The sequence below is a fragment of the Drosophila ficusphila genome, unplaced genomic scaffold, assembly GCF_018152265.1.
Source record: "Drosophila ficusphila isolate 14025-0441.05 unplaced genomic scaffold, ASM1815226v1 contig_414, whole genome shotgun sequence".
NCBI lineage: Eukaryota > Metazoa > Arthropoda > Insecta > Diptera > Drosophilidae > Drosophila > Drosophila ficusphila.
The window spans coordinates 8,499,995-8,527,981 of NW_025064328.1; the positions used below are offsets into that span (position 1 = coordinate 8,499,995).

The 27,987-nt window shown below is 42.4% G+C and overlaps 4 protein-coding genes across 5 annotated transcripts; 3 read left to right on the forward strand and 1 right to left on the reverse strand.

Annotated features, from left to right (window-relative positions):
- Positions 1-3,076: 3,076 nt before the first annotated feature.
- Positions 3,077-26,656, reverse strand: LOC108090399 (locomotion-related protein Hikaru genki). Of its 2 annotated transcripts, XM_017189046.2 has the most exons (9): positions 25,968-26,656; positions 10,982-12,133; positions 8,638-8,862; positions 7,563-7,660; positions 6,976-7,050; positions 6,225-6,561; positions 5,333-5,821; positions 4,519-4,701; positions 3,077-4,127 (listed from the first exon to the last, which is right to left on the reverse strand). In XM_017189046.2, exons 1-9 carry the CDS (start codon positions 26,095-26,097, stop codon positions 3,919-3,921), a joined length of 2,898 nt encoding a protein of 965 aa, XP_017044535.1. In that variant the 5' UTR covers positions 26,098-26,656; the 3' UTR covers positions 3,077-3,918. The 2 variants fall into 2 exon arrangements, with proteins under 2 accessions (XP_017044535.1, XP_017044536.1); XM_017189047.2 differs by lacking the exon at positions 6,976-7,050 and having other exon boundaries at positions 25,968-26,653.
- LOC122320124 (probable cytochrome P450 4p2) lies at positions 14,077-14,566 on the forward strand. Its single transcript, XM_043208325.1, has 2 exons — positions 14,077-14,305; positions 14,385-14,566. Exons 1-2 carry the CDS (start codon positions 14,104-14,106, stop codon positions 14,444-14,446), a joined length of 264 nt encoding a protein of 87 aa, XP_043064260.1. The 5' UTR covers positions 14,077-14,103; the 3' UTR covers positions 14,447-14,566.
- On the forward strand, positions 14,563-21,224 carry LOC108090401 (cytochrome P450 4p2-like). The gene is made up of 22 exons (XM_043208341.1): positions 14,563-14,786; positions 14,860-14,960; positions 15,022-15,292; positions 15,352-15,572; positions 15,633-15,947; positions 15,996-16,018; positions 16,528-16,813; positions 16,897-17,097; positions 17,151-17,232; positions 17,292-17,392; positions 17,456-17,726; positions 17,785-18,005; positions 18,067-18,381; positions 18,442-18,601; positions 19,124-19,326; positions 19,406-19,606; positions 19,662-19,743; positions 19,805-19,905; positions 19,981-20,251; positions 20,313-20,530; positions 20,584-20,898; positions 20,961-21,224. The coding sequence occupies exons 1-22, from the start codon at positions 14,650-14,652 to the stop codon at positions 21,119-21,121; spliced, it is 4,257 nt and encodes a 1,418-aa protein (XP_043064276.1). The 5' UTR covers positions 14,563-14,649; the 3' UTR covers positions 21,122-21,224.
- LOC108090402 (probable cytochrome P450 4p3) lies at positions 21,505-23,594 on the forward strand. Its single transcript, XM_017189052.2, has 8 exons — positions 21,505-21,750; positions 21,839-22,039; positions 22,093-22,174; positions 22,234-22,334; positions 22,401-22,671; positions 22,723-22,940; positions 22,995-23,309; positions 23,364-23,594. Exons 1-8 carry the CDS (start codon positions 21,552-21,554, stop codon positions 23,522-23,524), a joined length of 1,548 nt encoding a protein of 515 aa, XP_017044541.1. The 5' UTR covers positions 21,505-21,551; the 3' UTR covers positions 23,525-23,594.
- Positions 26,657-27,987: the final 1,331 nt, after the last annotated feature.

The following is a 27,987-nucleotide window of genomic DNA, read 5'->3' on the forward strand; positions in this document are numbered from 1 at the left end:
AAAATGTTAATTCGGCGCTCTTTAATCTAAATGTTAATTTCCCGCCGGCAAATAAATCACTTTGTAGCCAAGCAGCCAACGTGGCGTATGCGTAATGCGTTTGAATTGAATCGAATGGAATGCCGAGGGATCCGCATGCACTGCGGGGGATTCCCCGCCCACTTACCAGGTGTCTGCGGCCGTTGGATTAATTAGTGCGCGGTGCTCAACAAAATGTTCCTTGGGGACCGATTGCCGGCGAAAGTTCAAGTGCGGGCTTCCGCTGCTGGCGTTGATCCTGTGGCTCTTTAATATTTGCCAGAGATGCAGCTCGGCAAAACCGTCAACAACAGGTGTAAAGTTTCAATTAGCGCCCTCGTCATGACCAAGACCACAACTAGGAGCTAATTAAGCGAGTCCGGATTAGTTTTTGCTTAAAACTAGCCTAATGATGGTTCCACATTTTTGCGGTACGAGCTACAAAAGTGGTCAGAAAATTCCCTTTTAAACCTTACCTATTTATAATTACTTAAAATATGGAGTTTAAGTTTAAAATCATTCTTGTTCTACTTGAAAGCCAACAGTGTCGACTAATACCAGTTGTGGTTAGATAACTTATTAGATTATTTTTAAATAAAAATAAAAATTCAACACAGTGAACCTATTTTGATTTATTTTTGTTTCGAGCAATATTAAATTACCCAAAAGCCCACACCAACTTACATTGTTTTTAGCCAATTGATTGCCAATAAGCCTTGAAGTGATTGATGTTATCATCAACTCCCCACTCAACGGACCACATGGGACTGACTAGGCCGAAACGAATCCCCAACTAATCAGAATATTCAGATGAGATATTGTGCTTTGACCGCCACACAAAAATCTCGTCGTTTCCCCAATGGAATTCCTGGGTGCTGGAAATTTGTCAACTATGCGGTCAACTTTAAAACCAGCGAATAGTCGAAATAAATGGCAGAGATGACTTTATGGCCGGCATTGCACTTTGTCTCTAAACCAACGCGGAGCTAAAAACACAGCTTTTGCACCAGGGGAGTGCAGATGGAGAGGGATGGGGGATGGGGGAAGGGGAAAGGGAGGGGAATTGGGAGTGAAGAGGGGGAGTTCAAGTGTAGTTAGCCCCGGGGCTTTGGCATGCATTTAACATCCAGACCAGGACACGACTGGGGGGCAGGCCAAAAGTCCGGGCCAAGCTCGTTTTTTATGGCTGACCTGCAGAGAGGAAAAACGCAATGCCTGATTGGAAAATGCACCGCGCTATCAATTACAATAAAAAATATAAATGTTCAATTTTCTGTATTCCGTATTAGAAATTTTTGGTAAAAAATTCAATAAGCTAAGAATTTCCTAGGAATTAGTTTTTGATAAATATGTAATTACTTAATGCGTGGAAAATTAAAATAAATGCAGTTTTATTTTAGATAATTAAAAAGCAAGCAATGCATTGACTTCAATGATTTTTTCATTTATTACATGAAGAAAAACTTATTGACCGTGAATATTGCTTTAAATCATTAACAATTTGAAAGTAATTGAGTGCATAGAACCTTTCAATTGGTGTATCCTTTCTCATGGGTACAAATGAGATACTTTGTATTTACGGAGTTACCCCAATCATTTAACATTTTAAGGAACTTTTAGAAATCAATCAGTGATTACCAACCTGTTTTCCCCTGTGTAGAATCCAGGCGGGGGTGGGCTCGTATGCTGTGTGGACGGGTTCAAAGTGCGGGGACACCGCTTTTGAGCTACGTGACATGCATAGTTCATCGCTTTGGCCCGAGAGCACGGAGGGAAAATATTGCAGTTGTGATATGTTTGAGCTTACTCGGATGTCCGGATGCGATGGCCTGTGCTTTACTGCAGCGGCGGAGGTGCTAATGAAAATGGCTCAGCTCTCACACAGATATGCATCCCATGGATACGCATCCGGATCCGCGTGCGGCTAATAGCGTGTTCCTTAATTAACCCGAAACAATCGGGGCAACATGGTGATTTCTGCTTAAAGTTACCAACTCAAAATTCAACACGAGCCAAATGCGAGTTTTATGTCGTGCCCACACAAAGTATGCTGTGTTAATTTTTGAGACTGGCAAACAAGCAAAACCAATTTGCGCAAAGTACGAGTAACAGGAGCAGTTAATTTTAATTACGCACATAGCAGCGCATACAAGTTGCTGCTGTGACAACGGGGCGTCTCAATTTGGACACCTTTTTCCACCCAGCAGCTTGCCACCAAGTTCCACATCCAAATTGCCATTAAATGAGCGGAGGCGTGGTTGAGAATAAACGACAATGGCGTTTCTGCGGCCATGTGTGGAAAATGAGCTGGCGGCGGGAAATGAAGCCTCAATCGTTTCGAGGTGCAAAGGAACAAAACAAATTAATTTTCCAGGTGCACATTGCGGGTTGTGCTCGCAAACTTGATGCCACACACGCGCTCATGAACGGGAAACCTTGGGGAAGATTACCAACTAAATTTCCCCCGCTCGTCTCAACTTTTAAATGAATTTCACTTCCGCCTCGCACCTTGCCATTTAGCTGTACGGAAAAGGTAAGTGCACGAAGGAAAATAGTGTTGAATATGGTTTGAAATATGAGTTCCAATATAATACAAAATATTAAATAAAAATAAACTAGAAGCTCCATAAACCAACAACAAATTTTTAAGCAAAAGGTTGTGAGTGATGATGGATTTTAAGAATGATTTAAAAATGCTAATACAAAGAAAAGAAATGCACATTTCTACTTTTTAAACTATAAGATTTAGATATAAAATAAATTTGTAAAACAAATATTGGGAATGTTCTTCTTGAGTTGCACGAGTGTTTCTTTCAGTGCAGCACACATTTATGAAGTAACTGTTTACTTTGGCTTCTGCAGTGGATGTTGCCGCTGTAGATGTTGCTGCTTTAAATGTTGCTGCCGGGGATGTTGCTCCTGTGCTCGCATTAGCAACTGGCTTAGGCGAAAGGAAAACACGTGCACACGGCTTTCCTTGGCACACTTTCGCGCTGAGCCCGCGGATATATATTACTCCTTCGCGTAGCGAATCCCAGAGACAGTTAAAGACTTTGGATTGCATTTTACACAATATTCGTACTTTATTTTAAAACGGTCTCTTCTTTACACGCAGATTGCAGCTGCTTACAATACACTATGCAATACCTGTGCTCCTCAGCTCTAAATGGAATCACTAAGGGATATGGCTTTCAGGGACCCCTCGATTCGGGGCTTTAATCTTCTTGGCATTTCTTAGCTCCTAACTAATCAACACTCGTCCAACAACTGCTGCTGCAATCTCTTCATTCGTTTGGGGTAATACATTTTTATGGTGGAATAGAATTGTTAATCTGTATACATATATATATACTCGCACTGTGGGTAAGTTTTGCGTTTCGTTTTTCGTTTTTAGTTTTTCGTTTAAACATTTACATTTATGTAACTTTGAGTTGCAACCAGAATATAGTACGTAATACATAAATACCTGTACGCAGCTGTTGATTAAATATCTCATTAAATAGTTTAGTGTTAGTACAAGGATTCTTCATAATGAAATGCAAGCGCAATGTTTTTTTTTCTCAATCTGAAGAACAAATATCTGAGGAGAGAGTGCCTGATCGACTGGATCTATTAAGAGTACATAGTTCGAAAAGCGTTCGAAAGGAGAGTTTTCGGAAAAGTTCGTGGGCCACATAAGAGTTAATGATTTGAATTGAACCTATCTGATAAAATATCTATTAATTTTGATACCTCTCACTAAGTTAATCTAAATATCACTCGGTTTCGATCTGTGTTCGGAGTCGCAGCATCCGCTCAGATGGAGGATCCGTAATGCTGACTTGGCGGCGAATCCTTGGCTTTTCGGGTCTACGGGTTTCACTTTCGCCTTGGGTTTCGACTTCGACTTCGTTCTGGAGGTTACACCTCCTCGTAGCTTTTGCACTTGGGCATCGGACCGGACCACCGGCCATCCGGCTGGCACTTGGGCCGCTCGGGCGGACCCTCGTAACTCTGGACGAATCCTGGCCGGCACTGGACGCTCAGGTAGTCTCCGGCGTCGTAGTTAAACTTGAGCGGAGCTATCAGGCCGTTGGGCGGATCGCCGGGATAGGGGCACTGCGACTTGCCTGAGAGCGTGGATGGTCAGTGGGCATGTGATGCGTGTACAGGTTGTATCAGGTATCGGTATCGTTATCGGTATCGTTATCGGTATCGTGATCGGTATCGTTAATCATATCAGATATCGAGTAGTTTCCGATATCAGGTATCGGATATCAGGTATGTTTTTTTGATGATTCGTGATTCGTGGTATCGTGATCGAGATCGAGATCGGTCGTTTGTTCGGCGGAAATACAACACAAGAGTCATTAATTGGGTTGGTCTGTGAGCGGGCCCACGAGGAGGAGGAGGAGCGGTGGAACGGTGGAGCGGTGAAGCGGTACGCCGGCAATCTCTCGCAGCGCACGCGAATACGTGTCTATGTCAGTGAGTGTGTGGGTGAGTAGCGAGTCTACTTACAAAATGGCGGCGAGTGCGACCACTGTCCGTTCTCCGTGCAAATGATGCTCGACTCGCCCACCAGGCTGTGCCCGTCGTTGCAGCTGAACGTGACCAGTGCGCCCACGGTGAGGCGCCGCTGACTCAGGCTGGTGCCCCCGATGCGCCCGTTGAGCGGCGCCACTGGCATCACGCACTGAATGACTGCGGACGGGGGTCGATGCGTGAACGAATGGTAGAGGGAATTCAAGAAAGGGTGTTAGTAACACAAATCTTTTGATATCTGATAACTACATGGAATATTTATTATGAAAGCTATCAAAAACTTAAGCATTTAAAATCGGACTTTTAATAATTATATTTTTATAGCCTACTTTTTGACACCTTTGCAAGAGATTTATTTGATACATCTAACAAATTGTTTCAGTTGGGAGGATTAAAAGGGTTATAGCTTCGTTCATTTTTACCCACTCCGTATATTTGAATTCAATGCTAATTTTATTTCATTCTTTTGTGGCTTGATAAAATGTAATTAAGTCTAATAGTTTTAGGGATTAGATCATTATAAATTTAGATTGTCCTGAAAATTTCATATTTTGAGGACATTTGCAAAAGTAATGCAAATTTGCCTGGCCATAACCCATTATGAATTAAAATACTTGTTCTTTCCTAATAATCTGGTTATAGGGCAGATGTAACATTTCTAAAAATCTTGATGTGAGAGAAACATTTCAAGGATACTTCTTTTATTTACATTTTCCACAGAGGAACCACCTTCTCCCACTTACTCATATAGTACTCCCATAGTTGGTGGATCACCACCCCAATCGCTCACCTTTGCAACGCGGAACGGGGCCACTCCAGACGCCCGACGGCTCACAGTCCAGCTGCGCCGGTCCGGTCAGCTTGAAGCCCCACTGGCATTTGAACACCGCCCGCCCCCATGCCGAGGTGTTCAGCTCGATGAGGCTGAGGTGCGGGTCGTCGAGCTCCAGGCGCGGGCACTGGATGGCATGGCAGGTCGGCGTCGGCGATGACCAATTGCCGGAGGCCAGACAGGTGGCGTTCCAAGCGCCGTCCAGCCGGAAGCCCTCGGGGCACTCGTAGTGCGCCCGCTGGCCCAGCTTGTTGCCCTCCAGGCGCAGCTTGAGCGGCGCCAGCGGCTCTGTCAGCTGCGGACACGTCGAAGTGGCCACCACGACGGCAATGCTGTTGGTCAGTCCGCGCGGCGAGGTGCACGTGAAGGTTCCGGAGTCGTTGTTCTCGATGTTCTTGATGCTCAGTCGGTAGCGCACCGCCTTCTCCTCCTGGGCAGGTGACCATCCTGAAGTAGAAAGGTATTTCCCTTGTTATTTACTTATACTCGTACAATTTGTGGATTCATCTGTTTCACTTATAAAAGTGAGATGTATTGATATTTTGTGTGCTTAAATAAATCCGTTTTGCTATAATATTATTTGAACAATAATTTTGTTTGTTTAGTTAAATCTCTTATTGTTTACGCTTAGAAATGAGCGAAAAGGGGAATTCCATAGCAATGCCAATTAGGCAAAGTTAAATACGAGGCACAGGCAATATAAATGTTTTCATTTTCCTCGGAAAACATTTTCCACTTGTAAATCACTGTGTTTTTAAGCTTTAATTTTAACTCATCAAATGTTTCCAAGTGATATACGATTGTTAGACTTAATCCCCTTGGGTGTCAGAAGTATTGGGTCCGCACTCACCTGTGGGGTACTGCATGTACCAGCTGGTCCAGCTCCACTCCGGGGTGCCCCTGACCCTCGGATACATGCAGTCCATGAGGACGGTGCTGTGCGGGGGAACGGCCATCACGCCGGAGGGCTCGAAGGAGTGCGAGCCGTTGAAGATCTTGATGCGGATCGAGGGAGCGCTGTCCTCGGAGTAGTTGGTCAACACGGTGGTGGGGACGCAACTTGGCATTCTCGGGGCCCACAAACCGTTCGAGCAGAGGACCCTTGACTCGCCCAGGAGCTTGTAGATGCCCAGCTCCTGGCAGCGGGCCTGCAGGGAGTGTCCATGTGGCAGGTCCCATCCCACATTCTGTGGCAAGGGGCAAGTCGCGAGCAAGCGGTGAGGGGAAAGCGAAAGGGTGCAGATAGAGAGGGTGAGAGAGAAAGCAAATAGAGAGAAAGAGAGAGAGAGAGAGAAAGTGGAGAAAGTTATCTAACAAAATTCAGTTTTGCCCGCGAACTGGGAAAGTGGCGCTGGTTGCTCTGGCGTGCAGTTCCTCGCGTTCGGCAATCTCCGTGTGCGAGTTTCTATGTGTATCTTGTAAATTGTATCTTGTATCTTGTAGGTCTTGTGACTTTCGACTTGTATCTTTTTACTGGCATTCGCTCCCTGCTGGTGTTGGAGGGTATCTGTGTGTGTTTCTGTGTGTGTCTTATTTTTGGTGCTCTGGCTGTGGGTTTTACTGTGGGTGCAATCTACACAACAGCTACAACGACGACTCACAATTTCTGTATTTGAGAGAAGTGTCGATTTGGATAAGCGCGTTTTACGCCAGCCGCGATTTGGTGGGATCGGTGTCTGCAAGAGAGAGAATCAGAGAGTACCAGAAAAAACCAAAATACTGTAGAGAATCGTTTTCGTTTTGAGTTTAGCCCGATTTCGCTCGAGCATCAGCATGCAGATGGCTTTGGTCGCTGGTCTTGAGATAGTTGCGATATTGAGAATTGAGAATTGAGATTTATTTTATTGGTGAGATTTTCAGGCTGAGATGAGGATAGAGCGATAGACAGGTGCGAGAAGACAGAGTAGACAGGCAGAGGCGCAGGCAGATAGAGATTCAGATACATAAGTACTAGATCGAAGTCGGTATCTAAATCGGAGCTGAGATCCCCATTCGCAAAAGCAATCGATACTTGGTCGCAGGAAATCTCCGGAAATCTACAAAACGTATGCATGTACGAGCTCTTGGTGTACCGGTGTGCGTGTGCATTGCATGTATGTGTGTGTTTCTGTGCTGTGGCAGTGGTGGTTCGGTGGTGGTGGTTGTGGTGCGGCAGCCAGCTGAAGGATCGTCGACCCTAACCACTTACCACTGAAATGTTGCGGTAGCTGAGCAGCAAGTGCGACGGAATCCGGTTCACGTGGCAGCTTTTGTACAGCGGCTGGAACTTCACGTTGCCATTATCGTCTGGGGATGCGATATATGTTCAGATATCGGTGCGCGGGGAAAAAATATCACTTATGTTATTCTTGTATTTTCTACGCCAAAAACCTTGGCAGGTAGTGTTTTGGTATGGCAACTACTAATTTCCACTGAGTTCGAAGATCCCATAATAATAGGTTGAGGTGAGTTTAAAGATAGAATATATAAACTATAAATTTTTTTAAAAAGTGTTTCTAGACGATTTTAATGGAGCCGATGTATAGCTAATTGTTGCCAGGTATGTTAATAATAAATTTGTTTTAAATATTAATCTGATTCTGTTTTCATTAAAAACAGCAGTTTGTATATTTTAAGCAATCTTCACATTATAGAAATATTTCAACGGAATTGGATTGCATCTTAAACTATTGTAGATCATATTAAAGGTTGTTTTATATAAATTTTATTATTGTGATTAAGTTTTAAATATAAGCGAAATTAAAAAATAAACTTTAATAACAAACCAATAACCAAGTATAAATCTAAAAAGATTATGGTCCTTTCACTTTAAGGTGGAGTGTTCAAAAAAACTTGTAAATTCCGAATATTGTACACAAATAATGATATAATAATTTTAACTTTAATTTCTTGTGGCTAGGCTATACGATAATTGTATCCAGGTAGCAATTCATAGCAGCTTAATAAAATATTCATGGAATGAAAAAAAGTGTAAGATTTCCTCCGTGTAACTTTAATTGGGGAGAATATCAATTGGGTCAAAATGAAACAACAATCGGATTGTGTGCTGCTTTCGCTTGTGTACTGATTGTATTGTCTTTATTTGCGCACGTAATTAAATGGATTCGCAACTGTGTGTGTGGCTTAAGTGTATCTGTAATTGGAGCTATGTATCTGCGACTGCAACTAAGTATCTGTATCTGTGAGTACTTCAGTACGGCTATTAAGTGGTGCATTGTCGTGGGCGTGATGGCGTGCAGGTGGTGCAGTGGTGGCTCACTTACCCTCCTCGTTGGTGGCGCACAGCGGACCCACCCACTTGCCCTTGACGCAGCGGATCTTGCAGAGCCGCCGATCCCCCATGGGCCCGATCTCGCCGGGGAACCGGATCTCCGACACCTCGGTGAACTGCTGCAGGATGTCGACCTCCTCGTCCTCCTCCTCCTCCTCCTCGAACTCCGGATCGTCCGGGTGGATGGGCGTGTAGCCGGCCTCCTCGTCGTAGATACCTGCGTTTTCGATTCGGGACGAGAAGAGCAGAAGGTGTGGGCGTCGTGAGATGGGCAATGTACCATGCCAAGAAACAGGGGGAGGGTAGATAGACGTTCGGAGGGGATTGGATAGAGCAAATAGAGCAAGCATCTAATGAGCCGTCGAATGACGGCATGCGAATGAAATGATGATGGAGATGCAGATGGAGATTGAGATGAAGATGCCGCACAAAGATGCTAATGAAGTGCTGGCGATCCTAATGCCCCTTTTAAGATGACCCAAAACTCGACTCCAAGCGCTCCCGAAAGTGCAAAATCCTCGAGTGCGCCTCTTGGGCACACACATTAAGCCACGTTGAAGCCATGAGGAGCGGCTATCAAGAAACCACGAGACGTGCGAAAAGTGCTGCCAGCTGAAAAGCTTCAATGGGCCGCTCCAAGTGCTTAGATATGCATTAAAAGAAAACCAGAAGGCTGGCGAAGTGGCCACTTAACAGGATACAACTTCATTTCCCGGCAAAACCCCATCAAAAGGCAGCTAAAAAATAAAGAGTGATGGGGGGGGATGTGAAAAGGCAGAGATAACACCAAAGATAATATTATGCCGGCTAATAGAAAATAGGCAAAAAAAAAACAAAAAAGGATGAAGGGAAGCAGTAAAGGCAAAGCGGACAAAGGCGGTGCAGGAACCCAAGAACGATCCCGAACTCAAGGCAAACAAAGGAGCCAAAAGGAAAATCATTCCGGCCAGAACAAAGGGCCAACCGGCAACGGACAACTCTTGACTCGGAACTGGGAACTGGAAACTGGGAGCTGGGAACTGGGAGCTGGGAACTCTGAACTCTAACCACGACAAAGATATGGACTAGCAAATAAACCATGACCACGCAGCACCGATGGCGAAAATGGGGTAATGAAAAGCCGTCAGAGAGGGTTGAAAATTCTGGCACAGGTGCCTGGTGCAGGTGTGATTTAGCTGGGGGATGAGCTATGTGGCTGTACTATATATGGTTATATGGCTATATGGCTGGATCCGATGCGATGCGATGCGATGGCTGTGGCTTTGGCTGTGACTGCGATTAGCTTTTACGAGTATGTTCGGTGTGTCCTCCGCTCTCAACTTCCGTTAATGTTTGGGTGTTTTGGGTGTTTTGGGTGTTGGGTGTTGGGTGTTGGGTGTTGGGTGTTCGTGTGTAGTCATGTGTGCTGTGTTTGCTTGAAATGCCCTTGCAAAAGCAGTTTCGATATTCGCCGGTGGACATTGTCAAAACGTTGCCACATTATAAAGCTTGAAAGCATGATGAAGCGCTGAAATTACTAGCCAGCCGTCTGGGGATTCGGAGTTGGTATGAGGTTTGTTTTCAAACGGCTTACAGGGCGTATACCTTTTTTACGGCTTACGGGGCGTATACTTTTTGTTGGGGCTTAGCGGGGATTGCTTTTTTATTGTTAACGAGGCGTATACTTATTATAATATGCATGTTTTGAGTTCCTTTTTAATGGATGCATATTTCCGAAGCAAAATATAATAAAAGAGACAATGTGTAGTAAACGAGAGAGCTGAACTAGCGAAGCGGGGAACTTAATATTTAACATTTATTAAATTTAGTTGAAAATTGTTTGAAGAAGCCTGTAGAACATTGCTAAACATTTTTAATCTTTTGGAATAAGAAGATAACAGCGAGTAATAAACTTCTCGTTATTATTTATATAGAAGTACAACTCAAACTTGTATTTCTTGTATTAAAAATGCTTTTTAGAATAATAGGCAACTATTAAAAGAAGAATTTAAATTCTAAGCTACCGGTATAGCTATGTAAATAAAAATTTTTTATTGCATTGTTGCAAAACCGAAACCTTCTCGTTTAACTTTAGTTTGTAGTTCGTAGCTCACAGCCAACATTGAAAAGCAGACAACCGCTGATACTCTTATTTCGCGACCTTTAACCTTTAACCTTTGCAAGGACATTCTGGGGGGCGGGCAGTCCGCTCCCGCCGTGGGAAGTGTGTGCGGTCGGGCAGCGCGACACGGACGGACAGACAGACAACGAGACAGCGACAGCGACGGCAAATTCAATATAGGCATTGGCCACTGTGGCATTGCCAGTGTCTGGCCGCCGAGCGGGCTCAAACTCACCCTTGTCCTTGCGACTGGTGGTCTTCGAGCTGGAGTCGCCACCACCCTTCGGACGGCTCAGTGCACCCGTGGTCTTGCCGGACTTGCGCTTAACACGTTGCCACAACAGGGCCACTCGTGCACTGCTCGACTGATTCCCGTACTTCTGCAGCAGCTGCTCCTCCTGTTCCGCATCGACAGCAGCATCCGCATCCGTATCCGTGTCAGGATCTGGATTTGGTTTGACCCCAAGATCGCCCTTGGACTCGGTGCTGCGGCGGCGACGCCAACGCGGGCTCCGGTCACGCTGGTCGAGCTCTGCAGCGTGACTGTCCCCGCGTCGGCGGTGATGTCCTGCGGCCTCCGGCTGCTCCAGATCCTCCTCCCTTTCCTCGGTCTTCGGGGCTGGTCCTTCCGCGGGCAACTGCTTCTTGTTCTTCGCCAGCTGCTCCTCTTTTAGCTGCTTCTTCTCCTTCTTGAGGGTCTGCTCCTCGGTGGGCGCCTTCTTTTTGGACTTCTTCTTGGGCAGCTTGGTGCACTTCTCCTTTCCTCCCTCCGCCAGGCATTTGTTCAGTCTGGCCCTCATTTTCAGTTTATGTAGCTTAGACTTCAGTTCCTTATTGGGTTCGCGGCTTTTCAAGATGTCGGCTATGTGCACGTAATACACATCGCCCTCTGCTGCCAGTTTGCTGCCTGCCCAGCGATCCGTATCGGGAGAGGCTTCCGTGTCGTGGAGGATGGCGTGTCGCTTGTACCGACTGCCACGCCCCCTGCCCGTCTGGCCGTTTTCGTTCTCAATCCTGCGCCTGCGCCCAGAACCGGCACGCCGCCTCTTGCCCTGCTTGCGATTGGCATTCAGGCGCTTGTCCTCCGGGTCGCCATGGTGATCCCCGTCCTCCTCGTCCAGGTCATCGTCGCCCACCAAACTGGCGGCCGCATCGCCAGCGTGCAGGTGGTCATCGCCCAAATCCAGGGAGTACGGATTGATTACGGCCGCGTGGTTCTCGTTGGGATGCCGCGGCACCGACTCCACGAACTCCACATCCGCCGTGGTGAAGTCCTCCGGCAGGTAGACCTGCGTGGTCTCGAACTTGGCCAGCGGCTGCTCCGTCGTCGCTTCCGGCTTGACAATCGTGAAGCGCACATCCGGCGCCCGGCAGCCCGGCGAGGCATCTGTGGAAGGATAATGGAAAAGCGAAAATAAGAGCACTGGGAAAAACTTTATGTACTGTTAACAATGAACTTGTTATTATATTTTCATTTTCCAAGATCACCATAAATATTTTAATTCAAAATTAGAATCTTAAAGGTATTCATATTTAATTAGAGTAATTCAAAGTTCCATTTAATTTTATTAAGTCGGTGACAATAACATTTCCTTAAAAAGCCCTTCAAAAGAGTATAAGAAATAAGAAATTGAACAATATTTTACGTTAAAATTGGTAAACCCTTTATCAAAATTAGATTTTTTCTATCTTAAAACATGCAATTTTAATTTGAATATGTAAAATGCCTTTTTGTTAATATTTCCAAGAATAATTGTTCTGCATTTATCTTCGATTAAGTATATTTAAACATCAACTTTACATTTTACTTTATCAATATTTAACTCAAAGCACTTAACACAGTGTGTTAATACCAAGGGGGAATACAACTTAACATGAGAAGTTAACTCAAGATTTAGTAGTCGACTTTTACCTCAGTGACGGTTTACCCAAACTTATCCCCAAAGATTTAACTTGGCTGGAGGTAATGCAATTTCAAGTCTGCCAGGAACTCTTGCCATAAATATTTCATATGTGATCTAATTTAATAACTTGGCCTGGCTGGGAAGAACTTTCCACTTGACGACGCCAGACTTTGAGTGCCATCGAAATTGCAAATTTCCAATATGCATTTGGCATGCAGGCAAGTAATCAGGGGGCGGAATGGGCGGTACGAAGCCAGGAAGGCAGGAAGGTCGTGGCACAAACGCACAGTTCAAGTTTCAATTTTACATGAGAGGTGGAAGGTGAAGGCAGGAGGAACTCGAGCAGAAACGGAGTCGAAATCGAGAATCAAGATTTCAAGCAGTTTCAGAGGAGGAAAAAGTCGCGGCAGCATTTTCCGCCATTTCCATCTCTAGTCGGTTGTTCGAAATCGCCAAAGGGGGAAATTAAAGTTTTGCCAGCTCTACTCTCCCTTTCGACTTTTCTTTTATTCCGTAATGTGTCATGTACTTTGTCAGAAAGTAGGTCGAGTGGTATACTAGAGCGCTGGTGAATGGAATCACAGCATTCCTTGTAATTGATGAAATTCAATCGCCAATTAGTCGATGCAAATGCAACAAAGTTCCATGGCAAAAATGTGCCATGACCATCGGGCATTGCCACTTAGTTGATTAAAAGCGACGACAACAAAAAACAAATATTGTTCTTATAGCTCAAGTTTTTATCTAGCTTCGGTACATTTAAAAAGAAGTTTTTTTATCGTTATATCTTTTAAAGTAATTATATAAGTAAATTGATAAAAATACCTACATTTGTGCATACAAAATTATAGAATTCCTAAACCTTTATTTTCAACAAATAAAAATTAAGCAAATATGTGTCAGATAGATGAACTATTTGCTCATCCCGTGAAAGTTTAATAATCGGAATTCCTAAGCTTTATGCCATTTAATTCATGTATTGGTAAAATTATTTTTATGCATTTACTTTTTAATACACGTCAAAAATTAATACACGTTGAAAAATATTGAAACGGCTTAAGGTTTTGAAGTCCATTGTGGTTAATGTGGGAATCGAGCTGTAAACCATTAGTTATAAAAGCTTCTAAGAAAAAATCAATAAAAAGGGTGTTTTACCGCTATACCATGATTATAATCAAACCTTAACCTAAGCCAGTACAAAAAAGTTACAACAAAGGGAAGATATCATTTCAACTTGGGCTATTACTAGTAATTTGATGGCTCGATAAAATTCGGTGCCAACTACTTAACAAAAAGTAGACAAACACAATCAAAGTCACTGTTTATGGCTCAAAGAGAAACCGGTTGAGAGCTAATCAGGAACTCAGGTGAGCAAAACCCTACAACTAAAAACCCAAAACCAAAAACCAAAAACAGTGCTGAGAGTGAGTTCGAGCGATCCAGTTCGGAGGCGATGATTTGGCTTCTGTGGATTTCAGTTTCCATAAGCGTGGTCTTGCACTGGCTGTACAAAGTCAACAAAGATTACTGCATTCTCGCCTTCTTCGCGAGGAGAATCCGAACTAAGAATGGAAAGCCGTTGGAGAGCGTAGTTCCCATTCCCAAGGGTGCTACTATATTCCCCAACTGTTTTGATCTATTTGGAAAAAACTCCGGTGAGAAATTCGTGAACCTTGACTTTGGGTTACATTGCCTAACATTACTCTGATTTCTCTGTTTTATTACCCTTTTCAGTTGAAGTTTTCCGTTTCTTGCGCGAGCTGGGAACGAAATTTAAAGAGAGCTATGTTTCTTGACTTTGGGTTACATTGCCTAACATTACTCTGATTTCTCTGTTTTATTACCCTTTTCAGTTGAAGTTTTCCGTTTCTTGCGCGAGCTGGGAACGAAATTTAAAGAGAGCTATGTTTCTTACAGCTTGGGTTTCGCCGACTTCCATGTTATCGATGCACATAATGCCGGAAACGTGCTGAGTGATCCGAACCTGGTTACCAAGAGCATGGCGTACGATTTCCTTCACCCATTTATAAGAACTGGAGTTTTAACGGCGCCACAAGGAAAGTGGCACTCACGGCGAGGTATGCTCGCAAGGACTTTCCACTTCGATATATTAAACCAGTTTCAAAACATCTTCGTGTAAGTGCCTTTTATCATGGTAATGTTAGTCTTATTTTGATTGTTTATTTATTAATTTATGCAATCAATTTAGAGCGGAGAGCTTAAAGTTCGTTCACCAATTCGAAGATCAAAACGAGTGCATTGTTTCGTTGAGAGACCGAATAGCTACTTTCACTCTGAACAACATTTGTGGTAAGTGAGTAAGCAATCTTGTTGATAATTGATACCTAATCATGTATTCTTTCCTTAACAGAAACTGCAATGGGCGTTAAGCTAGATGAACTGGCCGAGGAGGGTGATCGCTACAGAGAGAATTTCAAAATAATTGTTGAAGGATTCATAAGAAGAATAAGCAATCCCCTTTTCTGGGGCGATTGTGTATACAACATTTTTGCAGCTAAAGATTATGCCAATGCTATTAAAGTGGTTCACGAATTTTCCAACGAAATAATTGCCAGGCGTAGAATTCTTTTGGAGGAGGAATTACATTATCGACGTGCCACTCAAACGGCTGAAGATGATATGTGAGTTAACTTGCACTTTACGTAGACTCCCATCTTAAATTTCTCTCTTTGTAAAACAGATGCGTCGTTAGACATAAACCATTTGCCATGCTGGATACCTTGATTTGCGCTGAAAAAGATGGACTCATAGACAATATTGGCATTTGCGAGGAGGTGGACACTCTGATGGCTGAGGGTTTCGAAACCACCTCCATCAGCCTTATATTTGCGCTCTTGAATATGTCCCTTTACCCTGAACACCAGGAACTTTGCTTCCAGAAGATACAGAAGCACATTGACGGTATTTAAGACCATGGTTGTAGTCTTTTAATATTATGTACTGATTTCTTAAACCTTTCAGATGATTTAAGCAACCTTAACATCGGTCAATTGAATAAGCTGAGCCATCTTCATTGCTTCGTGAAGGAATCCATGCGTCTTTATCCCCCTATTCCTTTGATTGGTCGACAGACAATCGAAGAAACCGAATTAGATAATGGGTTAATCCTACCGAAGCGATCCCAGATAAACATACACGTCTTTGACATGCATCGCAACCCCAAATACTGGGATTCCCCTCTCGAGTTTCGACCGGAAAGATTCCTGCCGGAGAATTGCCAAAATCGACATCCATACGCCTATATTCCATTCAGTGCTGGTCCACGAAACTGTATTGGTAAGTCGGTATGTTTTGAAAATTCTATTTCTGATCTTATTTTTGTAGGTCAAAAATTCGCCATGCAGGAGGTAAAAACACTTTTAGTGGTAATTCTCAAGCAATTCAAGATCTTGCCATTAACAGATCCAAAGTCTATTGATTTTCAAGCTGGTGCGACCCTGAGCTTTAAAAACCAAATAAATGTCAAGTTTGTGAGGCGGAAACGCATCTAGTGTTTATTGAAATAATTATGCTCATTCGGTTGTATTACTTTTATAATTTTAAATGTCTTATTTAATTGTAGTAAAGTTAGTGGAAACCTTCAGCTGTTTCTATCAAAGATTCAAATAGTTCTCAGTATTAATATAACTATAATACATTTTTAAGAAACTTAATCTTAAGTTTGTTGATAACTTGATCAACCATATTTAGCTATCGATTATTATTTTCTATCGCAAATTAAACTCACTGGGTGAACGTGAACTAGAATCTGGCTCAGCTGAGAGAAACAACATACAAACAAAAAGAAATATATGTTTCTAGAGCCAAATCTAATCAGTTATAGTCGGGTATTATTTGTTGTTTGGCCGGTTGATAGGAGACAACTCGCGTGGAACGACAGCTGAGAGCCGAAAACACAAACAGTACTCAGAGTGGATCCATCGGATCAAGTTCGACGAAAATGATTTGGGTTCTTTGGCTCTGTGTCGCGATAAGTGTGATTGCGCACTGGCTGTATAAGGTAAACAAAGACTACTGCATTCTGGCCTTTTTCGCCAGGAGAGTTCGGACCAAGGATGGGAGACCTCTGGAGAGCTTGGTTCCCATGCCAAAGGGAACCACCTTCTTTGCCAACTGCTTTGATTTTTATGGAAAAAACGCTGGTGAGTAATTGGTGAACCTTGACCTAGGACTTCTTATCTTGGTTTTTATGGCTTCTACTTCTCTGCTTTAATGACTACTTCAGCCGAAGTGTTTGGCTACTTTCGCCACTTGGCAAAGTCGTTCGGACAGAGCTACCTTCTTTATGCCATGGGATATTCCAACTACAACGTTATAGATGCCCACAATGCGGCAAACGTACTCAACCACCCGAATCTGATAACGAAGAGTGCGATATACAATTTCCTCCATCCATTCATAAGAACCGGCGTATTGACAGCATCAGGTAAAAGCGAAACCTTTAGGAGAAACGTCAAATTCTAATATGTTTTATTGCAGAGAAAAAATGGCACTCAAGACGAGGAATGCTGGCCAGGACTTTCCATTTGGATATACTAAACCAGTTTCAAGAGATCTTTATGTGAGTGCTTACCAACATAATAGTAAATAGAAATAATTTTCTTTATTTCCCATATTTAGAGCAGAGAGTCTCAAGTTCGTTAAGCAGTTCGATGATCAAAATGAATGCGTTATCTCCTTAAAAGACCACATAGCCAGATTCACCCTGAACAGCATTTGTGGTACTTGAATATCAATTGTTTATAACAAAAACAATTAAGTTTAATTAAGCCTTTCATTTATAGAAACTGCCATGGGCATTAAACTCGACGAAATGGCAGAGAAGGGTGATCGCTACCGAGAGAATTTCCAAAGAATCGACGAAGGTTTTACCAGGCGGCTAAGCAATCCCTTCTATTGGGACGATTGCGTATATAACCTGTTTGCAGCGCGGGATTATGCTTTGGCCCTGAAAATGGTTCATGAGTTTTCCAGCGAGATTATTGCCAAGCGTAGAATTCTTCTGGAGGAAGAACTGGAATACCGACGTGCTACCCAAACGGCTGACGATGATATGTAAGTTTGTTATGAAATAATATTCCCAAACTGATAAGCTTTGTTTTCTCTATAAAAGATGTGTCTCAAGAAAAAAACGATTTGCCATGCTGGACACCTTGATTTGTGCTGAGAAGGATGGTCTGATTGACAGAAGTGGTGTCTGTGAGGAGGTGGACACCTTGATGGCCGAAGGATTCGAAACAACCTCCATTGGTCTTGTATTTGCCCTTCTGAACATGTCTGTTTATGCTGAACAGCAGGAACTCTGCTACCAAGAAATCCAACAGCATATTGAAGGTAGTTTCTATCACAAATATAGTCCTTGAAATCGTGGACTCTGATTTCTGAGCTATTTTAGATGACCTAAGCAACCTGGACCTTAGTCAACTGAATAAACTACGCCACATTCACAACTTCTTGAGGGAAACCATGCGTCTGTATCCTTCTATTCCCATCATGGGTCGTCAGACTATTGAAGAAACTGAGCTAGAAAACGGATTAATCCTGCCCAAACGTTGTCAGATCAACATACATGTCTTCGACATCCATCGCAGTCCCAAGTACTGGGATTCCCCAGAAGAATTTCGACCAGAGAGATTCCTGCCAGAGAACTGCCAGAATCGGCATCCCTACGCCTACATTCCATTCAGTGCTGGACAAAGAAATTGCATAGGTTTGTAAAAATAATTGCAGATTCATGCTTCCTCAGCTAATCTCTTAACAATCAACATAGGTCAAAAGTACGCCATGCAGGAGATGAAAACCCTGATAGTGGTCATCCTCAAGCAGTTCAAGATCCTGCCCGTTATCGATCCAAAGTCCATTGTCTTCCAAATGGGTATAACCCTGCGCTTCAAGAACAAAATACAAGTCAGGCTTGCGAGGCGGAAATAGTGTGTATCGATTACGTACATACATCTTCTCTAAGTGCCAATTTGATTTAAGTGCTACGTTAATAATACACGACTAGTTGACCCTGAATTTTCAATGCTAGTCATCTTTTTTATAACCAAGCAATAAATATGTCAATACGCGATTTTTAATTTCTATTTATATGTTTTAAAACCTAATATGCATAAAGGAAACTGTTTTAAAATGTTTTTTAAATTTGTAGGTGAAGATAAAAATTACAATACGCCCCACAGATAAACCGGTTTTTTGTATAATCAAATGATGCGTTGTTTGGTGCAATTATTAAAACAATCCCTATACATTTATATGGGAATTCGTTCACAAATCGCTGCTAGCAGAGCGGTAATAAGTGTACACCAGTTGCAATCTAATTTTTTTTGTGTTTTGAGTTGTAATAGTTGCCTATAAAACCGGCTGATAGTAAAAGCTCGTCGAGAATGAATACAAAATACAGCGATCGGTGTGGTCAGTTTGGTGGGAGAATTTCGTGGACGCGGTTGACTCACAATGATAGTTTTTTGGCTGGTTGTTGCCTTGAGTGTGCTGCTGCACTGGCTCTACAAGATCAACAAGGATTACTATATTCTTTCCTTCTTCTGCAAGAGAGTTAAAACCAAGGATGGGAGACCCGTAGAGAGCATTGCACCCATTCCAAAGGGCAAAACTATATTTGCTCACAACTTTGACTTGTACGGCAAAGATCACGGTGAGTAATTGCCGAACTTTGACTCCAATTAGTTCATATATGTAACAAATTATCTTAATACACGTATTAAACAATATAGCTGGTGTTTTTCAACACTCGCGTGATCGCGCCAAATCAATGGGTGCTAGTTACATTGAGTACGGGGTTGGCACTGCTATTTTTAACATCATCGATGCGGATAATGCTGAAAATGTACTTAACCACCCGAATCTGATTACTAAGGGATTGGTCTACAACTTCTTGCATCCATTTTTGAGAACTGGCTTGTTGACATCAACTGGTGAGTTTAAGTCTTAGACTGCATTTATAGTTTTCTAAACTTGCATAAATTACAGAAAAGAAATGGCACGCACGTCGCAAGATGCTAACCCCTACTTTCCATTTCAACATACTTAATCAGTTCCAGGAAATTTTCAAGTGAGTTCCACCAATTCCCCCAAAAAATTAACAACAAACTTATCAAGTGTTTGGGTTTTAGGACGGAAAGCCTTAAATTTCTACAAAAATTTCACGGTCACGATGAGTTGACAATATGTTTAAACGATGTTATACCAAGGTTTACCCTGAACAGCATTTGTGGTGGGTTCCATATCTTATGTGTATTAAAATGACTCACTTTAACAATCAACATAAAATTACTAACCATATCTAAAGAGACCGCCATGGGTGTTAAATTGGATGAGATGGCCGAGAAGGGAGATCGTTACCGGGAGAACTTTAGCCAAATAGAAGAATGTTTCATCCGTCGTTTGAGTAACCCGCTTTTGTGGGGAGACACTCTGTTCAACTTGTTTGCAGCCAAGGATTATGCAGCTGCCCTCGATGTGGTCCATGGATTTTCAAGCGAGATCATTGCGAAGCGGAGAGTTTTGCTGGAGGATGAGCTCGATAACCGAAGAGCAACCAGGACCGCAGACGATGATGTGTAGGATCATAAATAATTCCTTTTCAATGGTTATTAAACATATATGAATTATTTTCTCAAGGTTCATCACCAAGAAACGGTTCGCCATGTTGGACACCCTGATTTGCGCTGAGAAGGATGGCCTAATCGATCACATTGGCATTTGTGAGGAGGTGGACACTCTGATGTTCGAGGGCTACGATACCACCTCAATTGGTCTAATATTTGGTCTCATGAACATGTCCTTGTATCCCGACAAGCAAGAGAAATGCTTCCAGGAAATTCAGGAGCACATAGAAGGTTTGTAAAAATATGCTTTCAACAAGAAAACCCTAACTATTACAAATTTTTAGATGACCTATCCAACTTGGACGTGGGTCAATTGAGTAAACTGAAGTACCTGGAATACTTTATGAAGGAAACCATGCGACTTTACCCCTCGGTTCCCATTATGGGTCGTCAAACCATTAAGGAGACGGAGCTGGCCAATGGTCTGATCCTGCCCAAGGGTTCCCAAATAACCGTTCATGTCTTCGACATCCATCGCAATGCAAAGTACTGGGATTCCCCAGAAGAGTTCCGCCCGGAGAGATTCCTACCCGAGAACTCCCAGGACCGTCACACTTATGCCTATATTCCTTTCAGTGCTGGTCAGAGGAATTGTATTGGTAAGGAACAACTACTTTTCATTTGTGTTTTAGTTTATTTAGAAATCTTTTACTATTCATAGGTCAAAAGTATGCCATGCAGGAAATGAAAACGCTAATGGTGGCCGTTCTAAAGCAGTTTAAGATTCTACCAGCAATTGATCCCAAAGATATTGTCTTCAATACGGGTATTACTCTGCGCACCCAAAACAAGATAAACGTAAAGCTTGCAAGGCGAAAGTAGTTCAACTTCTTAATTATATAAATGTGTATTCAAACGGAAGAATTGCCTTGTAAATTTTGTATATTTTAAATACGCTACTTAATTAAATTTTCCCAAACCAAAAGAATTGTGTATAAGCTTAAATAAAATAACACAGAACTTATAACCTTTTTCCGCAGTGCAAGGTGTATTAGTCACCTAATAATAAACTGGTCAATGATATAGTCAAATATAACTTGTTTTAGTGCATCTATTAAAAGTATAAACCGCAGACAAAATAATTCTTTTGTGAACTCGGGCAAAAGTTCACTCAAGCAAACACACAAATGTACACAATAAACAATCTAATCAGTTTTGCTTTTATACCGGTAATGTTTGTTTCTAAAACCGGCTGAGTGTGATCGCAGTGATCAGTTTCGCGAGAGAAGTCGGTGGATGCGGTTCTTAGAAAATGCTGTTCTTGATGCTGGTCGGATTTTTAAGTGTCCTTCTTTACTGGCTCTTCAATCTTAACAAGGATTACTGTGTCCTTGCCTTCTTCGCGAAAAGAATTCGAACCAGCGATGGAAAGCCTGTGGAAAGTATAGCTCCAATGGTCAAGGGAAACACCATATTTGGCAACAGTTTCGACTTGTACGGCAAAGATCACAGTGAGTTTTAATCACATATTGTCTTAATTTAGCTTATCTATAATTGCTGTGTTCTATCTCTCTGTTATTAATTTAATTGTTCTCCCAGCGGGTGTGTTTAATCACTCTCGTGACCTGGCAAAACAAATGAAAGAGAGCTATTTTGAATATGGGATGGGTACGGCCATTTATAACATTATCGATGCTGAAAATGCAGAGGCTGTGCTTAACGATCCCAATCTGATTAACAAGGGAATAGTATACAATTTCCTGCACCCATTTTTGAAAACTGGATTGTTGACATCTACTGGTAGGTTCGGCTTTGATTCGCTTTGCGTTCTTCTGTGTTAATGAATATTTCAGGAAAGAAATGGCATGCACGACGCAAGATGCTTACCCCTACATTCCATTTCAATATTTTGAACCAGTTTCAGGAGATATTCAAGTGAGTTTAATCAACAAAACAAAAATCATGCTTAAAATCATTTAAATTTAACTCCTTAGAGCGGAGAGTCTGAAGTTCTTAGACAAATTCAAGGGCCAAAACGAGGCAACTATTTCATTGAACGAGGTCATACCCAGATTTACCCTGAACAGCATTTGCGGTGGGTTGAATATATCATACAAATATTTAACCCTCTATCTGACAAATTTAAATTTTTAATCTAAAGAGACCGCCATGGGTGTCAAATTGGATGAGATGGCCGAGAAGGGAGATCGTTACCGGGAGAACTTTAGCCAAATAGAAGAATGTTTCATCCGTCGTTTGAGTAACCCGCTTTTGTGGGGAGACACTCTGTTCAACTTGTTTGCAGCCAAGGATTATGCAGCTGCCCTCGATGTGGTCCATGGATTTTCAAGCGAGATCATTGCGAAGCGGAGAGTTTTGCTGGAGGATGAGCTGGATAAAAGACGAGCCACTCAGTCGGCTGACGATGATGTGTAGGATCATATTAAATTTATTTTTATTCGTTATTAATGTATTTTCTAAAGATTCCTTACGAAGAAGCGATTCGCCATGTTGGACACCCTGATTTGCGCTGAGAAGGATGGCCTAATTGATCACATTGGCATTTGTGAGGAAGTGGACACTCTGATGTTCGAAGGCTACGATACCACGTCAATAGGTCTAATATTTGGTCTCATGAACATGTCCTTGTATCCCGACAAGCAAGAGAAATGCTTCCAGGAGATCCAGGAGCACATAGACGGTTTGTTGAGATGTGAGATAAGTAAGAACTTTTTCAAGACCCAAACTCTTTCAGATGAGTTGGTCAACTTGGACATCAGTGGCTTGAGCAAGCTTAAATACCTGGAATACTTCTTCAAAGAAACCATGCGCCTATTTCCCTCCGTTCCCGATATGGGAAGAGAAACCAGTCGGGAAACGGAGTTGGCCAATGGTCTAATTATGCCAAAGGACTCTCAGATCGTGATTCATGTCTTTGACATTCATCGCAACCCCAAGTACTGGGATTCCCCGGAAGAGTTCCGACCGGAGAGATTCCTGCCTGAAAATTCCCAGAATCGTCACACTTATGCCTATATTCCTTTCAGTGCTGGTCAGAGAAATTGTATTGGTAGGTAATCTCAGTTTATACTCCAAAGGGGCTAATACCATCTTTGTATTGTAGGTCAAAAGTACGCCATGCAGGAGATGAAAACGCTGATGGTGGCCATTCTGAAGCAGTTCCAGATTCTCCCACTCATCGATCCCAAGAGCATTGTTTTCCAAGAAGGAATAACTCTGCGAACCCAGAACAAAATTCATGTGAAGCTTGTGAGAAGAAAGTGACTCAGCTTTAAGCGAAAGGATTTATTCCAGGAACTCTGATAACCATAAACTGCGATGTAAAATGCTCGTATCCAAAAACTGCTTTCTATTCTGGAGTCTGGGGTGTAAAAATGTCCCTGTGACTGGCTTATGGCCGATAATCGTTGGCATCTCGACAGCTGCCGTCCTATAAATCATTCATGCACTGGCGGGCAAGAACATTCTCTTTATTCCTTCTCCTATTCCTGTAGCTATTTCCATTGCAACTCCCATTTCCCACACAGTGGGTGTCCTCTGTCATTTCCTCTTCTTATTTTTGAGGAAGCCCGGGAAAAGTCAAGTAATCTCTGTCTTTTAGCACACATACTCTATAGAGGAATGCGAATGCATAATGCGCTGGCGACTTTTTGTCATTGGGTTTTTCTTCTTCGGTTTCCGAGCAGGCGTCTTTCACACTGACTTTTTGCTTTAACTGCGATTTTGACAGTTCGTTACTCAGTTATACCATTTGCATGCATAATGCAGATTCAGCTTTGTTCTAAGCACATAAAATGTGGCAAAGAGTCATGTGACCATGGGCCTGCGAAACTCACGAGCGAGTGCACTGAAAAGTTTGTGGAGTCTTTCAAATTTCTTACTCCTTTTTTCATTTTAAAATAATTTTTAGACTGAACATAATTTTATTAATATTAATTGTTTAATTGAAACCAATTTAAAGGCATATACTTTAAAACATACTGTTCCTACGAAATCTTTTCAAGTCTTAATAGCATTAGCATTTTTTAAATTCTACTTTTTTATTAATATGGTATCAATCATTTATTAATTTTAGCGAACAATATTAGTTTGGAATAAATGTTTTTAAGTGTGTGCACCAGTGTGGATGTGCAATGTCATCATCCATCTTGGTGGCTCAGGATTTATGGGACAGGACATGGGAAATGGGCGAAAGGGAGTCCTGTTGGTCTGTCAGTTTTAGTTGCGACTTCGGTTATTGCATATTTCATCAGTGTTCTCTGTGCCTCGCTTTTTCGCCATAAGTCAACATTAAATGGATTCCATTTGTGAGTCATGTAAATTAAATTCCATTCGCTTTTATTTGTGTCGTGCAAATGTTTGAACCGCTGTAAATTGAAACTGCAGGCTTTTGCCAAGGTTACCCCTTTTTTGACATCCCTCTCACCTGACTGCCAAAAACTGCGCAACAGAAGTGGACCTACAGCCAAAAAAGAAGTCGCAATATATGGCAAAATAACGAAAAAAAACTGCGTCGTCCTTTAAGCCCCCTGAAGGCCAAACCCCCAAAGCTCAACAGCTGGCTCTGTCGATATGCTAGGGGAAATTAGAAGGACGCCGAAGGGATGGCGATGGAGGCGAAGTGAATTAATTACTTTATGCGCATCTGCGTGTCGTTCTCGGGCACTTTACACCTCCTCCCCTTTCCTTTCCCCACATCCTGCCACTTCCCTGCCCACTTTTTTCCTTCCCCTTTGCAAAACTCACACATGACGCTATTAATTTCTATTACCAGCCTCAGACGGCCTGCCATACTTCATTACGAGCTTTCGTGCAATTGCCTTTGCCCGAGCTACCTTTTCATTTGTTCTACGTTTTTTTGTTTGCACTGAAAAAATGTTAGGTTTCCGAAGTTTCACCTCGAAAACCAGCATGCCTCGCTGTGATGAGATGATTGAAAATGTACTCTTAATAAAAATATTTTACCCGAATATAAATCACTTTTCCAAAAAAAATTGGGTTTTTAAAAAACTATTTTTTATCTATCCATCAAATTGTTTGCAGTAATTGAAATAAGTTGCTCTATACGTGACACATTCTAATAGTTAACATAAAAAATAAAAACTCAAAAGCCAAATTGGATAGCTCATGTTCACCAGTACAAAAATGATCAAAACTTATTTAAAGTTAAAACGTTCTCCTATTTTTTCATCATTTTTCTGTTTAAATTGTTTCTTTAAAGAAAACATTTCGCGCAGTTACATTTTCAGAATTGAAACACATGAGAAACATAATTTGAGTGATGATTTTTTGAAAAGGCTTTTCCCTCAGTGGCCCTTTTTGGCGGTGCCCTTGCTTGTTTGTTGATTCTGATTGGGATTAAGGTTGCCCACGGGTTTTCGGCCCGCTTTGATTGCCTTTGTGCCGCAGATGCCGTGAAATATTTCATTTGCTGCCAGTTATTTGCTCTTGCGCTCTGCAGTTTCCCTTCCTGGCTCGCCTTCACTTCTACTCCGGTTCTGCTTTTCTTTCGGATTTATTTTGTTTCACGGCTCTGTGCGTGTGTGATAATCGCGGCGAAGGCATGGAAAGCCATTTAATAAAGTGCCTGGCCATCGGGGTGGCCGAGTTTGAGTTTGAGCCGCGTCATAATTTATTTACTATTTTTGCGAGCCCAGCGAGCGAAGGTCAAACGGAAGCACACGTGGTCAGAGCAATTAGAACTCACCTGGCTCGGATGTGGTGCTGGTCTCAACGGGCTCCGTGTTGGCATTGCTTTTGTCCAAGACCAGCAGCAAAACGGTCAAGGATATTAGGGCCCAAAGCGGCTTATGGCGCATACGCTGCCTGCTCCACATGTCCAAGGATCAGAATGCAATTGCCAGAGTTTCGGCGTTTATTTTGTTCGAGATTTGGAAAGTGTTCGCCAGTAAAATATATATAATATCACTGCACTTCACGAGCTGGCTTTCAATGGAGCAAAAAATAGAAATCCACTTGGCCAAGTCACACAAACACGAGTTCTCAACACTGCCAAACAGTCACCCACACTCGCACAGGACTGTATGCAATGTGTGTGTGCGTGTGTGTGGTTTTTGGCTTTAAAGTTTCACTTTTATTTTCAGTCCTTAGCGGTTTTGCACTGGTTTCAAGTTGGGAACCTCTCCTTGCGAGTGACGACAATCAAATGCTCCGAGTTCTGCGAGCGTCTCGCTTTTATACCGCTCGTTGGATTCTGCGCAGCTTCGGTTGCTCTTCGTTGAGTTGCATTCGGCACTCGACGAAGGATCTTACCCGACGAAACTCCTCTAAGGATGTCACGTGCATTTTGCCGGCAAATCGTGTGTTTTTGTTTTGGTTTGGCCCATGTTTTGCTTAGTTGCTGTTGCTGTTTTTCCTCTTTTCCGCTTTTCCTCACTCTTGTCGCTTTCGCTTTTCCGTGTGCTGGTGTGCGTGCCCTTGTAACTCTCACGTAGCTTTCCTTTTTCCCACCTCTTCTCCCGTCTCCCTCCTCATCATCGAGCAGGTAGCTACAAATGAAGTTTTCCGCTTGCTTGCCACGTTGATTAAGTTACTCTCCAGTTTAAAACTAATTTAATTATACTTCCCTAATGCCGCCAGATAAGTTTTTTGCTCTGGCAGTGAATCAATCACAGCAAATCAATTACAATTTTATTCCGAGACCATAGAACCGAATTAAGTAATGAAGGGGAGGTAGTGTCAAGCACCTCGCTTTTTCTGAAAACTATTTTAATTTGTGCTCTATAAGTTTGTATTGAAGCTTATAAACGTACTACCAAATAACAATTTGAAACAAAGAAGCTTAAATTAAACTAACAAAAACTTTACAAATTATATAAGAATGCAATATAATTTAATAAAAAAAGACAAGCTTATTAACTAAATCAAAGCTTAAATCAACATTTTAGTTGACTATTTAAACAAATAATGTTTTATTTGTAGAATTGTTTTTTTTTTAAATTTGTTAACTATTTCACTTTACAAAAAATCATTACAGCAACTATTTCTAGTAGGAAAAGCTTAATTGCGGCTAGGGAGTGGGGTAAGAACTGCAATAGAGCGACCAGGATCTCAATCGTTCTCCACTTCACCTGCTTCTGCCCGGAGAAGTATGCTATCAATTGTGCTGACGTCCGCTGTCTGCTGGCCTTTTCCTTTTCCTTTCGGCCAATAATCAAGCAGCAGATGCGGTGATTTCAAAGCACTTGTGCTGCGGCCGGAGCTAAATGCCAACTGGCAACCAGGCTGCGGATGCCACTTGGCCACTAATTACGCAAATGAATGCCCCAACAATGCTGCCTGGTTGCCTCGCAGGATAAATGTCACTCATTGAACGTTCAAGTTAAGGTCCTGGCCAAAAGCGTAACAATGCTGTCTGGGTCTCTGTTGTCTGTCGCATTGAAATTTTGCTGAAATGCGAAACGCGCTCAGCTCAAGTCGAGTGGAAAATGAATGTTTGTGTGCTGCATTCTCCCTGCTCAGCTGGAAATCCAATTGTGCAGCAGCATTATCTTTTGTGTATAATTTCTGGCATAGCTTCCCTGGCCCACCCAAAGTTTGGAATGCAATCAGGCTGAAAATTTATACGTTTAGCATGTTTATCCTGCCTTCAGGAAGGGCCGCCTCTACAGCAAAATTCAATTTGCCGTCCTACAACCGCAGGCTGAAATTACATTTCTGCTACTTCGATTCGTTACTGACAAGCCGAAGGCTAATAAGTAATATTT